Source organism: Oncorhynchus mykiss, chromosome 10 (genome assembly GCF_013265735.2).
Source record: "Oncorhynchus mykiss isolate Arlee chromosome 10, USDA_OmykA_1.1, whole genome shotgun sequence".
Taxonomy (NCBI): Eukaryota; Metazoa; Chordata; class Actinopteri; order Salmoniformes; family Salmonidae; genus Oncorhynchus; species Oncorhynchus mykiss.
Window position 1 is genome coordinate 53,793,767 of NC_048574.1, and position 12,822 is coordinate 53,806,588.

Genomic DNA, 12,822 nt, shown 5'->3' on the forward strand with positions numbered 1-12,822 from the left:
GCTCTGCCGAGTATGCCCTTGAGTTCTGCACTATGGCTGCAGGGAGTGGAAGGAGTGAGGCTGCTTTATACTTACCGTCTACTGAAGAGGGCTCAACAGGGAACTTCAGGCGGAGCTAGCCTGTAGAGGTGACCTGGAACTACATTGATGAAACACTCAAACGGTTTTATTTGTCCTTCTTCCCTGGTTGCGTCCAGCTTCTCCTTTGGAAAAAAAAAGACGGTGGTCTTCATCCATGTATTGATTACCGTTCCCTGAATGACGTCACGGTCAAGAGCCGTTTCCCTTGAACAACAAGCAACCCTTGAACAAGGGGGCCGTGCCAACATCTATACAAAACTCGACCTGCAAAGTGCATATAACCTTGTTATATGTGAAGGCGACGAATGGAAGACGGCCTTTATCACCGCACGAGGGCACTACGAATACCTGGCGGTGGATGCCTCCGAAGTAGGAGCCATACTCTCTCAGCGGATGGGAACACCTCTCAAATCACATCCCTGTGCCTTCTTCTCCAGGAAGCTTTCCTCTGAGAAGAACTACGATGTGGGGAACAGAACTCCTCGTCATCAAGCTGGCCCTCGAGGAGTGGAGCTACTGGTTGGAGGGGGCACAACATCCCTTTCTAATCCTAACAGATCATCATAACCTGGAATATATCAGAGGGGCCAAGAGGTTAACCTCCAGTCAAGCCCGCTGGGCTCTCCACACGCTTCCATTTTCATGTTACTTACAGTACATCCCTGGAAAGAAAAACGTAAAAGCTGATGCTCTCTCCCGTCAGTCTGACCTTCCGACCAGTAACTCAGACCCTACACCCATTCTTCCTTCCTCTTGCGTTATGGAATCGGTACAGTGGGAGGTTCACTCTGCCATACACTCTCTCTACCAGAGACATCCGCCTCCCCTGCAAAAAGTTCTGTTCTCGCTTCATTGGTCCCTTCAACATAACCCATCGCATCAACCCTGTCATGTACCGCCTCCAGTTAACCCGTCAGTATGAAATCTCCTCGTCCTTCCATGTGTCTCTGTTTAAACCGGTCACCTACAGTCCTCTTCATTCTCCAGTCTCAACCCGCAGTGTGCCCCCACCGTTGGACGTCGGAGGGGAACCTGCCTACGCCATTCAGGCCATCCTTAATTCCAAACGCCTGAGGGGCCGCATCCACTATCTAGTGGACTGGGAAGGTTATGGGCATCCTCGACCAGGACATCCTCAACCCAGAGATGATCCAGGCATTCCACTGTAAACCCCCCCCCCTCCCTCCCCGAACAGACCCCCTGGACATCAGCCTCGACGCAGAATGTCGGGTCAGTCCACAACCTCGTCAAACCAATCTGGCGGACCTCGCCTCCGAGGTAGGCGGCCGCCTATGCTCCCCCGCCCGCTCCACCCTCTGGTGCCGTTGGGTCGTCAGGAGCCGCCTACCTTGGGGAGTGGGGGATACTGAAAGGTTCTGTTTATTTTCTTAGTCAACCTTGTTCTATTTCTTTGTGTTCTTGAACGTAGCCCTGTCTTTCATTTTTGTTCATTTATTTAACCTGTGTTAGTTACTCACCTGGTCCTTTAGTTTAGTTCATTCTGTTTGTGCCTTTTGGGTGGTATTGTTCGTTTTGACTCTACTAAGCCTTTTCCTAGCTCGTTTGTGAGAACCTGTTATAGCCGTCAGTCCTAGTTTTGATTCACCTGCCTGTTTGCCTACCTGCCTATGACCACATTTCCTGCCTTCCGCGAAGGCAAAATAAACAGCTGCCACGCTCTGCGCGTGAATCTATACCTCTTTCTCTCTGAGTATCCATTACAGTTTCATAGCATTTCATATTATTCTGTATGGAAATCCGAGACACTCCATTTTGTATAATATCTTACGTTTCATATGTATTAATTTGTGGATGTCCATCCATTTCATGTGATATGTTACGAATTGCAGTTAGTACAGTATGTTATGAGTTAGTAAAACGTATATGTTATGAATTCCAATTTGCTGTGGCTAACATTAGGAGTGGGTAACAGGTGCGCTCTCTCGCTTTAATAGCTGGGTGCTCTGCCATATGACAATAACCATGCAATGAAACCCCAAGTTCAAGAAACATTGGAAACTCCAAGAAGTCACACAAAAAAGACAGATGTCCCCTCCTTTTCATCTTTTTATTTTCAGCTGGACAGGCTAATGCATTTCGGCAGTTATGCCTTCATCAGACCAACAGATATTTCACCAGATGTACAAATGTGAAGCATCCAGTTGGCGTTTTCACTCACTACCAAATGTGGTGATGAGAGGAAAACCAGTGGGAGAAGATGAAGCAAAATGGATTTTGGCTGACATTCTGCTAATTTATTATTATTATTTTTTTTTACAGCTGAAACATTTAATCTCCATACAATTTAATGTTTCCAAAACTAGAATATGTAACAGAGTGGACTGCGTTTTGGTTTTGTAGACTTTACCCTTTGACAAAGTTTCTAAAGGCATTGTTTAGGAGTGCAAGGGCGAATTGTGTTATTGCACACTTCACAGAGTAGGAGTTTCCTAACAGAAATATGCAAATAAAGGCTAGAATGCATTAATAGGGGCTCACTAGCTCGTTTTTGGTTGTACTCACCTTCTTGCTTGTTCTGCCCACTATGATTAATTTACTCCCATTTGAAAACGACTGGCTCTGGTCTATCTTGGGTTAGTTATAAAACTATTTTATGTAACCATACCAAACGTAACATATCATACTAATTTGAGTGTCCTGGATTTACATTTACTATGTTACGTCTAGACTGAGACCAGTCTGCCTAGACAGGTAGTCTATAGTTCTATCGCCTGTCATTTGACTGTCAAATATTTTTATTTTCACCTGTTGCAATACCCCGGTATGGAGCTCGTGATGTTCAGAGGGTTGGCTGTAGGTGGAGTTACGGTCAAATATTGGGTGGTCCTGATCCTCTTCGATTAGGCTTCTATCTTCTCAAAGAACTGAGGGTTTGACTGTGAATGGTATACAGTAGGCTATGTGTCAGGCGTTGTACACAGAACAAAAGAAAATGTAAACCAGTTTGGATTATTTCTTCATTTTTGGATGAATGCGGAGACGCGGTGCGCCCTCATTGAAAGGGAGGCTGCCTTTTGCACACCAAATGAAGTCATGAACGGCAGAACGATGATGTCATCGCCTGCACTTGCAGTTTATATATTCCCTATGCACTGATCGACGTACATACACAGCTGAGGGGTTCTCACCGTTTGCGAAAGTAATACGGATAGCCTTCCTTGGGAAGTGGTTCATGGAATAATCGGTTCACCTATTTTCTTCTAAAGGCTATATGTGAAAGCTTGGTTTTAAGAGTTCATTTGTCTGTTAAATTGGTATACTACTGTCGCCTGATAAAAACGTTTGACAAGTTAAGATTCGTTTTTGGATACAGATAGCGGGAACATTTATTGTAAGAATAGGCTATAGCCTACATTTCCATTTTGCGTGATGCAGATCAAATGTGTGCTGTCAGGTTTATTGTGTGGTAGCCTACAGTTTTCAATAGGCCTAAATCAAGATTGAAATATCAAGAAGATGTGCTCGTTTTGGAAATATATCAAAGTACGGAATAAAACATACTGTAAAACATGCTGCTCTGAGAAATTGGAAGTTGGTATCATTCATAGTGTCGCGGAGAGCGAAGCACTGAGACATGGATAAGTTTCTGCAGATCGCGCCTCACTCCCTGGCCATAGTGCTGTCTCGGGTTGGCGCCGAAGAGTCGCCCGCGGTAACCGACAAGCTCCAGCAACATCACACGGGCTACGAGATATTTGCCGACTTCAAAGCTGTCAACATGCAGCACTTCTGGAATAAGAAAGTGACCGATGCGATATCGGAGACTTTTTTCCTAGGCTGGATTGACGAGGATGTCCTGCTGATCCAAGGGAAGGAACACCACCTCGAGGTGCTCAGAGCGGGATGGACGAGGCGGGCCCTCAAACCGCCCGGAGGTTTCGAGATCAAGTGCATCGGTAAGACTGTACTCAATCAATCCTATAGGCTATCTGTGATTATCATCATAATGACATCCAGGCAGGTTGTTGTCACTTGTTTGTTTTGTTTATTGAGTAGCCTAAAGTACGTTTCAGGTCATCTGAACACTGTGGTGGTCCACTCTGCACAATAGGATGTTGTGCCTCAACTTTAATGAATAACAGTAGGCCTTTCCCACTGGGCAGACACTGGTTGAATCAACGTTGTTTTCACGTAATTTCAATGTACACATTGAACCAACGTATAATAGGCGTCGAATTGACATCTGTGCGCATTGGGTTGTGATCAAATGGAATGTGTGAGACTCATGGTACCCAGGAGGAGTAATGGGAGAACCCTGAGGCCAGCAGAAGAGTAAAAATACATGTTAATTTATAGCCCTACCTGTGGTTTCCTTAATTCTCACTTTCCTCACCATTGTTCTGCTAGTAAGGGAAATATGTGTGGGACTTTGGAGTTTCTCTTGAAATTAGTGGGATCTGCTTGTATTTCAGGTAAACAATCAGAGCAGTAGAGATGCATGTGTGGTTAGAGCGAGTGGTGTGTGTGTGTGTGTGTGTGTGTGTATGTGTATACCATGAAGTTTGGGGACATGTGAAGATGAACCGAGGTGGTTGTCTAGTGCGGAAAACTTCAGGGTCGGTCACTCATAAATGCTTTGAAAGTCTGAACAAAATCTGCTTTTAGAGAGAGTAGGCTATTTGTGTTTTTCTTTATGTACTGTAAGCAAGAAATCAAATACCTATTGAGAAACACCATTGCTTTGTGAAGAGACCAAGTTCAGGACCATGTAAACATCTCTCTATCTCTCTCTCTTTCTGCCACATCAACAATTTCAAAAGGATGGGAAAGTTGCAAAACAGTCAAATATTGATTGAGAAAAAGTTTCAAACAAGGGGAGATTCTGTGCTTATTTGTCCATGGAGGGGGGTACCATGCCCTCCCTGACCCTACCACCAAAGCAGCCAGCACTGATAAGCTTTGGAATGTTTCCCTGATAGCTAATAAATAACCACAGATGAATACAGTCTCTAATCTAATGAGGGCTCTATATTAATGCTCATGCAAGCTGCTAGTGCTACTTGTCTTGCTTGGCCAGCGCAGTGCTGAACATACTACAGATGTGGAAAACTCTGTCTGCTGACCCATCTTTCATCTGACAAAACACAGTCATACTGTATCAGATTCATGTCTTACTGAGTGCTGGAAGTTGAATTCATATTCACAACAGTTAATAATCACATGCACATTGACTTGGCTTAAAAGGTGAGGAAATAGAGCTTTTGAAATTGAAAACAATGGTTGGCTCTGGATAGCAAAGTTCAGAGTCACAAGTTGGTCTAACCTAATAAGTTTGTTTGGTTGGAGTTAGCTGGTCTGCTACTCCCATGTCTAGAGAAACTAAGGTGGGGCTTAGAATCACTGGCAGATTCCAGAATTTTCCACATATTTCTAATTCCAATGTTAGGCCATTCTATTCTGTATGTGGCTCTGTTGGACATTTTCTGGTAGTGTTGTGTGGGTGGGCTGTACTTCAGCCCGCAATCCGTATCACAGTCAGTACTTTCTTCTGCATAAACCTCTCCCATAGATGTGTGGGATGGCCATGGTTACTTAGACTAGCTAGAAGTCTAGGAAAGTTGTTTCTGTTTACTTGGGATACATGTATATCTAAGGTCTGCTTGTTCCTTTTCATTCTGAACACATACAGCATGCTAGTAGATACCCACAGACTTCCAGTCACTGCGCTAACGCTAGTTAGCATTGGCTCGCAAAACTACCTCTAACTTTCTTCATACTGGACACAGAGATTTAAAAATGGTATCCACAAGACTCTTGGGAAGTAGATCATTTTTATCATTGCCAAAATCCTGAAATATCCCTTTAAAATGAGGGTTTTCTCACTTGCCAGAGTCTGTTTTTGTTTTTGTCGGTTTTTGTTAGGTGCAATTGTGAACAATAGTCATGTCAGACATCAAATAAATCTAATAGGCCATTAATAATTCACTGCAGATCAAGGATAAATTGTCCTACCGGCGATGTGGCTAGATGTTCATGCACTCGACATTTGAAGGTCTGAAGACCAAAGAGCTCAGGTTGATCAAGCCATGTGGGGTGGGCTTTGCCATTTGTAGAAGATAGAAAATCACATAAATTATTGTTTTTACATTTTCGCTTTAACCAGACAAAACTTTAAATGTATATTTGATGCCAATTGTCAATTGTGTTTGTCATATGGTATTTGGCTGATTATAAATTGCTGTAGGGTTGGGATGTCTTCAGTCCTGAACAATGTCCGGAATTGGTAAGCTACTGATTACTGAACAACTAAATACCACCCAAGGGGATGTTGTGTTTCTTTGAATATCAAAGCTCTTGCATGTAATCTGATTTGTGAATTGCAGCATCCGGCAGCAAATGTTTTTTGCTATTAGATGTGTGCATCCGTTGACAGTAGCCCCTTCTTCCCCATCATGTCATTGTGGTAGTCACTGAGTAACAAGGGGGGTAGTGGAGGCAGCTGCTCCATGTGCATACCCACTGGGCACAGATGTCAATTCCACGTTGGTTCAACGTTATTTCATTGAAACGACTTGGAAACCATGTTGATTCAACCAGTGTGTGCCCAGTGGGTAGGTACCCTTCATTCACTGACTATTTATCTGGCCCAATTTGACAGAGGTAGTGGAAGAATGTTGTCCTTGGTTTTCTCAAGGTTAAAACCCACACACACCCTTGAATTGAGGAAGGAAAGGCGCATCCCACCTCAGCAGGAAAGCCCATAGCAGCTGTGACTGTGGGGTTGAATTGAATTCGATTAAACTCTAACCGGTTAAGTCAAAAAACAACATCCAAAACAAAATGTGCATTCCTGTACTCAACGAAACAATGTTTTCGCATTGAAGCCAAAATAAAACTATTGCAATTGGATTGAAACATGCTTTTTCTCGCTGTGCGGAAAAGCCTGTTTTTTTTACTTGTCCCAGAAACCTGGTTACAAGTTTAATTGAATGAAAGCCCTTTGTTTCCATTTGCGGGTTTCTAACAAAGGGCTACGAGAAGTGTCCCATGCAGGAAGGAAAGTAGAGGGTCTGTTCAGGAAAGGAACCATGCTAAACACTGAAGCACTCTCCCCGATGGAAGGAAGAGGAGGGGCCTGGAAGAGAGAATTGGGGGAAACGATAGACGTCACAGAAATGATTCTGGCAGTATGTCCCAGGTGGTAACAGGAATGACTCTGGCAGTATTTCCAAAAGGGTGACAGGAATAACTCTGACAGTGTTTCCCAAGTGGTGGGTTGGGGCCCCACTGATGCGTTGAGAGTAATTCCTCTCTAGGGTTGCAACTTAAGACTGGGTATCGGCCAGAAACATGTTTAATTACTTGGCGGTCGTGATGGAGGAAAAAACGTTTGAAATATATATTTTAAGTAGTATACTTTATTTAGCACTGTCTTTTTCTACATATTTGTGTTTACTTGGTGGGTCACAATAATATAACAAAACCTTTGGATGGGTCACACAATGCCGAGCTTTTTGTCGCCTGCTGCTCATTACTCTATCATTTGTATTCATATTTATTAGGGATCCCCATTAGGTGCTGCGAACACATTAAAGCACTTACATTACATATAAAAAAAGAGATAAAACAGTAACATTATTACACCACTACATACATATCTACAGTACAAAATGTATAATACCACCATACAACAATATTACAATGTATGCGTGTGTCTTTATCTTTGTGTGTGTCTCTTCACAGTTCCCGCTGTTCCATATAAGGTCTATTTTTCAGTGGTGGAAAAAGTAAGCAATTGTCATATTTGAGTAAAAATAAAGTTACCTTAATAGAAAAGGACTCAAGTAAAAGTGAAAGTCACCCAGTAAAATACTTCTTGAGTAAAAGTCTACAAGTATTTGGTTTTAATTATACTTAAGTATCAAAAGTAAATGTAATTGCTAAAATATACTTAAGTATCAAAAGTAAAAGTAAATGTTCAAGTCACTTCAAATTCCTTATATTAAGCAAACCAGATGGCGCCATTTTCTTGTTTTTTATTTATTTATGGAAAGCCAGTGGCACACTCCAACTCTCAGACATAATTTACAAATTAAGCATTTGTGTTTAGTGTGTCCTCCAGATCAGAGGCACTAGAGATGACCAGGGATGTTCTCTTGATCATTGTGTGAATTGGACCCTTTTCCTGTCCTGCTAAACATTCAAAATGTAATGAGTACTTTTGGGCATCAGGGAAAATGTATGGAATGTAGTGAAGTAAAAGTAGTCAAAAATATAAATAGTACACATACCCCCAAAAACGACTTAAGTAGTACTTTAAAGTATTTTTACTTAAGTACTTTACACCACTAGTATTTATATCTGATTCTACTGCTTGCATCAGTTACCTGATGTGGAATAGAGTTCAATGTAGTCATGGCTCTATGTAGTACTGTGCACCTCCCATAGTCTGTTCTGGACTTAGGGATTGTGAAGAGACCTCTGGTGGCATGTCTTGTGGAGTATGCATCATGGCTTTCATGGTGGTAAATACAGTAGACATCACTCACAGGTCCCTTAGTTACCTCACAAGGGCAGCACTCATAACCACATAACTTAATTTGAAGTTACTTTGAAATTATTTGTGCATGGAATTTCTTTAAATAATATCAACAAATTGTGTTTTAAAACAGGCATTTAAAGTCAATTGAACAGTTGGGTTGACAATGGGTTTCTAAAGGATCTGGAGAAAGTACTCAACAAAAAAGACAGCGATGAATACATTTTTTCTCAGCTTTAATCCATTGTTATGATGAGCAGGTTCCAGGTGACTGACATTTCGATGTCAAGCTGATGTCCTCAGAGTGACCCAACACTTGCACTCAACTCCTGTTTAGAGCCTAGTGCCCTATTGAGACACAACAACGTGAAAATAAACACAAGGTTTGAAGAAAGTGTGGGCAATCTTACCCTGTGAGGGGCCGATGTGGGGGCGGGCTTTTGCTCCAGCCAAGCAATAGCACCTGATTCTACTAATCTAAGTTTTAATGGAAGACGATGAGCCTTCATGGAATTCAGTGATTCATTGGATGATTCGTAGAATCAGGTGTGTTACTGCAGGGGAGACCAAAAAACTGCACCCACAGAATTGCCCACACCAAATCTATAGCGATCTATACAGTAGTGATGTGTGACATCTTAGAGCAGGCTTAGTTTCTCAGAGATGTAGTACCTTATGCTTCAAGACATGTCGGCTTGCCCCCTAGGTCAATGTGGAAACTGTGAGAATTATTTTTTAAATAAAGGTGTTGGAATTACACTTTTAATTCGTAAGGCTTTCTCAAACCCCTAACCTGTTTCAACTTGAACGTTCACTAGATTTTAAATACAAAATTACAGACCTGTAAATAATAGTCCACATCCTGGATGTCTCTGATGTGTGATGGAAAGTGTTCTGTATTTACCCTCATTAGAACACTTCCTTCACTATGATTATGCCAGCAAATTGGGATACTCTGAAAACTAAAAGTACTGCATTTGGAAATGTTTTTTAGTACATGTTTAAAGCGTTTTTTTTTTGTGTGGATGTTTGTTTGGAATATAAACTTTGGCAAAAGTTTCTGCACTTGGTGTGGCACCAAAATGTGTTGAATTGTAATTGTTGTCTGCCCAGGTAGCCTACATTAACAAAGCCATAGAGGGAAGTTGATACTGCAGCTACACTGACCTCATTGGCCAAAATCAAGTATCAGTACCTCTGCAGATGTGGTTGCACATTGAATTAAGCATAATAAATAGTATTTTGTTTTCTCTCACACACGTACTTACTCTTTTCAATTTCGGCCCAAACGGGAAGTTGGTCCCTAGCCTAATACTGACCATATTTTGACCTATAGTGCATGTTTCCTATACACCGGTTCCATAGAAATTCTCCTTTGAACATGCTTCTTAGTCCAGGACAAGGCTTAATCTGTGTCTCGTCAACTGGACAGATTAAGTTTAGTCCAGGACTAAAAAGCATTCTGAATGGAGAATCTCTGTCTGGGAAACCGCATAGGCTTTTCATTTAGCTTTTCATTTAGCAGGGTGAGATTGCTAGTATTGCATTTTGTCGCTGCATTCACCTTGCTTAAAACCTGAAGATGATTATTGATGAATTACCCCAGCCGAATGGCAAGTTTACTTGTCTTGTTACTATTTATTATACATAATTGGTTTAGCAGTATTAGGAACTGATTTGTAATTAGGCATATAATATAATTATTCATGCATGTATCTTTAACCGTCTGTCCACTTGGTTTATTAACCAAGGAGAATCATGTCTCGTTAGTGAATTTTTAGATTTTATTTCTAATTAACATGCCTCTTGCTGTGGGCTTTTGGTCTCCATTGCTGTAGAGAAAGAAAGGCAAGGAATAAAGGCCCAGTGCACAATGTTTCTTCTAAGACCTCTTCTAACACTGTACTTCTTGTTGGCCAGCTAAGCGGATGACTCATCTAAGGGGATAGCAGCCACCAGGGGGCACAACACCTGGTTGCATATGACCATTGGCCCATCTTTTGAGTTCTGCATGACCAGATGCACATTTAAGAGCAAATACTAAAGGTACACCTTGTAAGGTGGACCAACTATTAAAGAGTGGGCCTTTACCACCAATCAAAATGTAAACATTGCAAATGCGTCACACTACATTTTCACTTGCAAATAGTGCCTGATCTGTGCTCAATTAATGATATTCGTTTTTTTTAACCAGGCAAGTCAGTTAAGAACAAATTCTTATTTTACAATTATGGCCTACCCTGGCCAAACCTTTGACATCTGCATTGCTTGCTGTTTGGGGTTTTAGGCTGGGTTTATGTACAGCACTTTGTGACATCGGCTGATGGAAAAGTGGCTTTATAAATACATTTGAACATTGTTGTACTCTATGCCTTTTTCTCATACAGCAGCTTCAAAATGTCAGTCTTTTGTATTGCTTTTTCTTGCGTCTGCTGTCTGCCTGTGCCTGGCTCTGTCTGTTTGTCGGTAGTCTGTTCTGTGTCTATAGCTCCAACAACAACTCTTGGCTCTTTTAAGGGATGGCACTCAGGAGCAGCTATGAGATCATCGGACTGGGTTGTCATGGCTACGAGCGCTGTTAAAGCGCGATTGAGAAATAAGATGGCTGGTGTGTTGCGTCTCCCTCCTCCTCTTCTCTTCCTCTCCTATTTTCTCTTTGGTATGAATGAACTTCAGCAAATTTGACACTGTCCCCTCCATCCCCCTCCCTCCCTCATCTCCTCTTTCATCCCTCCCTCATTTCTCCCTCCATCTATACTTATGAGTCAGCAGGCTCTGCAGCAAGCAATGGCCGCCACGCTAGAGAGACAATGACTGGGGGCTCCATTGTGCGCTGGGGGCTGCGTTCACACTCAAAAGAGCCCTTTGAGGGTCTTCAACAAAAACAAACATGCTTTAATTAAGGTAGGCTCAGTTTCTGGAGTGGTTGGCCAAGTTCTTTCTGGCCAATGCACAGTCGCAGTGTCAGTCTGTGGAAACTTATTGTTGCGGGCCGTACATATGTAGTATTTTACTTTGAGACTGTTTGCTACAGCAGGAAAATAATCCTGAAGCAACAGGAAATGTGAATTATTGTGTGGATTATTGTAGGGGTTTATACATTGTTCTTTATGGCATATCAAGTCTGAAATGTCACAAAGTGGAAATTAAAAACTTTAAAAACCTTTTAAAAACTCAAATATACTACAAGTTTGCATTTCCTACAAGAACTGGGTGTGAATAAGTATACAGTACCAGTCAAAGGTTTGGACACACCTACTCATTCAAGGTTTTTTTTAAATATTTGTTTTACTATATTCTACATTGTAGAATAATAGTGAAGACATCAAAACTATGAAATAACACACATGGAATCATGTAGTAACATGACAGTTTTGCACACTCTTGGCATTCCCTCAACCAGCTTCATGAGGTAGTCACCATGGAATGCATTTCAATAACAGGGGTGCCTTGTTAAAAGTTCATTTGTCAAATTTCCTTCCTTCTTAATGTGTTTGAGCCGATCAGTTGTGTTGTGTCAAGTTAGGGGTGGTATATAGAAGATAGCAGCCCTATTTGGTAAAAGACCAAGTCCATATTATGGCAAGAACATCTAAAATAAGCAAAGAGAAACAACAGTCCACCATTACTTTAAGACATAAAGGTCACTCAATCTGGAAAGTTTCTTCAAGTGCAGTCACAAAAACCATCAAGCGCTATGATGAAACTGTCTCTCATGAGGACCGCCACAGGAAAGTAAGACCTGCTGCAGAGGATAAGTTCATTAGAGTTACCATCCTCAGAAATTGCAGCCCAAATAAATGCTTCACAGAGTTCAAGTAACAGACACATCTCAACATCAACTGTTCAGAGGAGACTGCGTGAATCAGGCCTTCATGGTCGAGTTGCTTCAAAGAAACCACTACTAAAGGACACCAATAAGAAGAAGAGACTTGCTTGGTCCAATAAAGATTGAGATTCTATAAGAAATGAGATTTTTGGTTCAAAAAGCAGTGTCTTTGTGAGACGCAGTGTAGGTGAACGGATTATCTTTGCATGTGCGGTTCCCACTGTGAAGCATGGAGGTGTGATGGTGTAGGGGTGCTTTGCTGGTGACATGGTCTGTTATTTATTTTGAATTGAAGACACATTTAACCACCATGGCTACCACAGCATTCTGCAGCGATATGCAATCCCATCTGGTTTGCGCATAGTGGGACTATCATTTGTTTTTCAACAGGACAATGACCCAACACACCTCC

The 12,822-nt window shown here is 41.8% G+C and overlaps 1 protein-coding gene across 1 annotated transcript in view; it reads left to right on the forward strand.

Moving 5' to 3' along the window:
- The first annotated feature begins 2,957 nt into the window (after window positions 1-2,957).
- LOC110534281 (storkhead-box protein 2) overlaps window positions 2,958-12,822 on the forward strand; it is a 60,512-nt gene continuing 50,647 nt past the window's right edge. Inside the window, exon 1 of the mRNA XM_021619045.2 lies at window positions 2,958-3,998. Coding sequence (XP_021474720.2) covers window positions 3,677-3,998 — 322 coding nt within the window. The 5' untranslated portion in view covers window positions 2,958-3,676. The remainder of the gene's footprint in view (window positions 3,999-12,822) is intronic.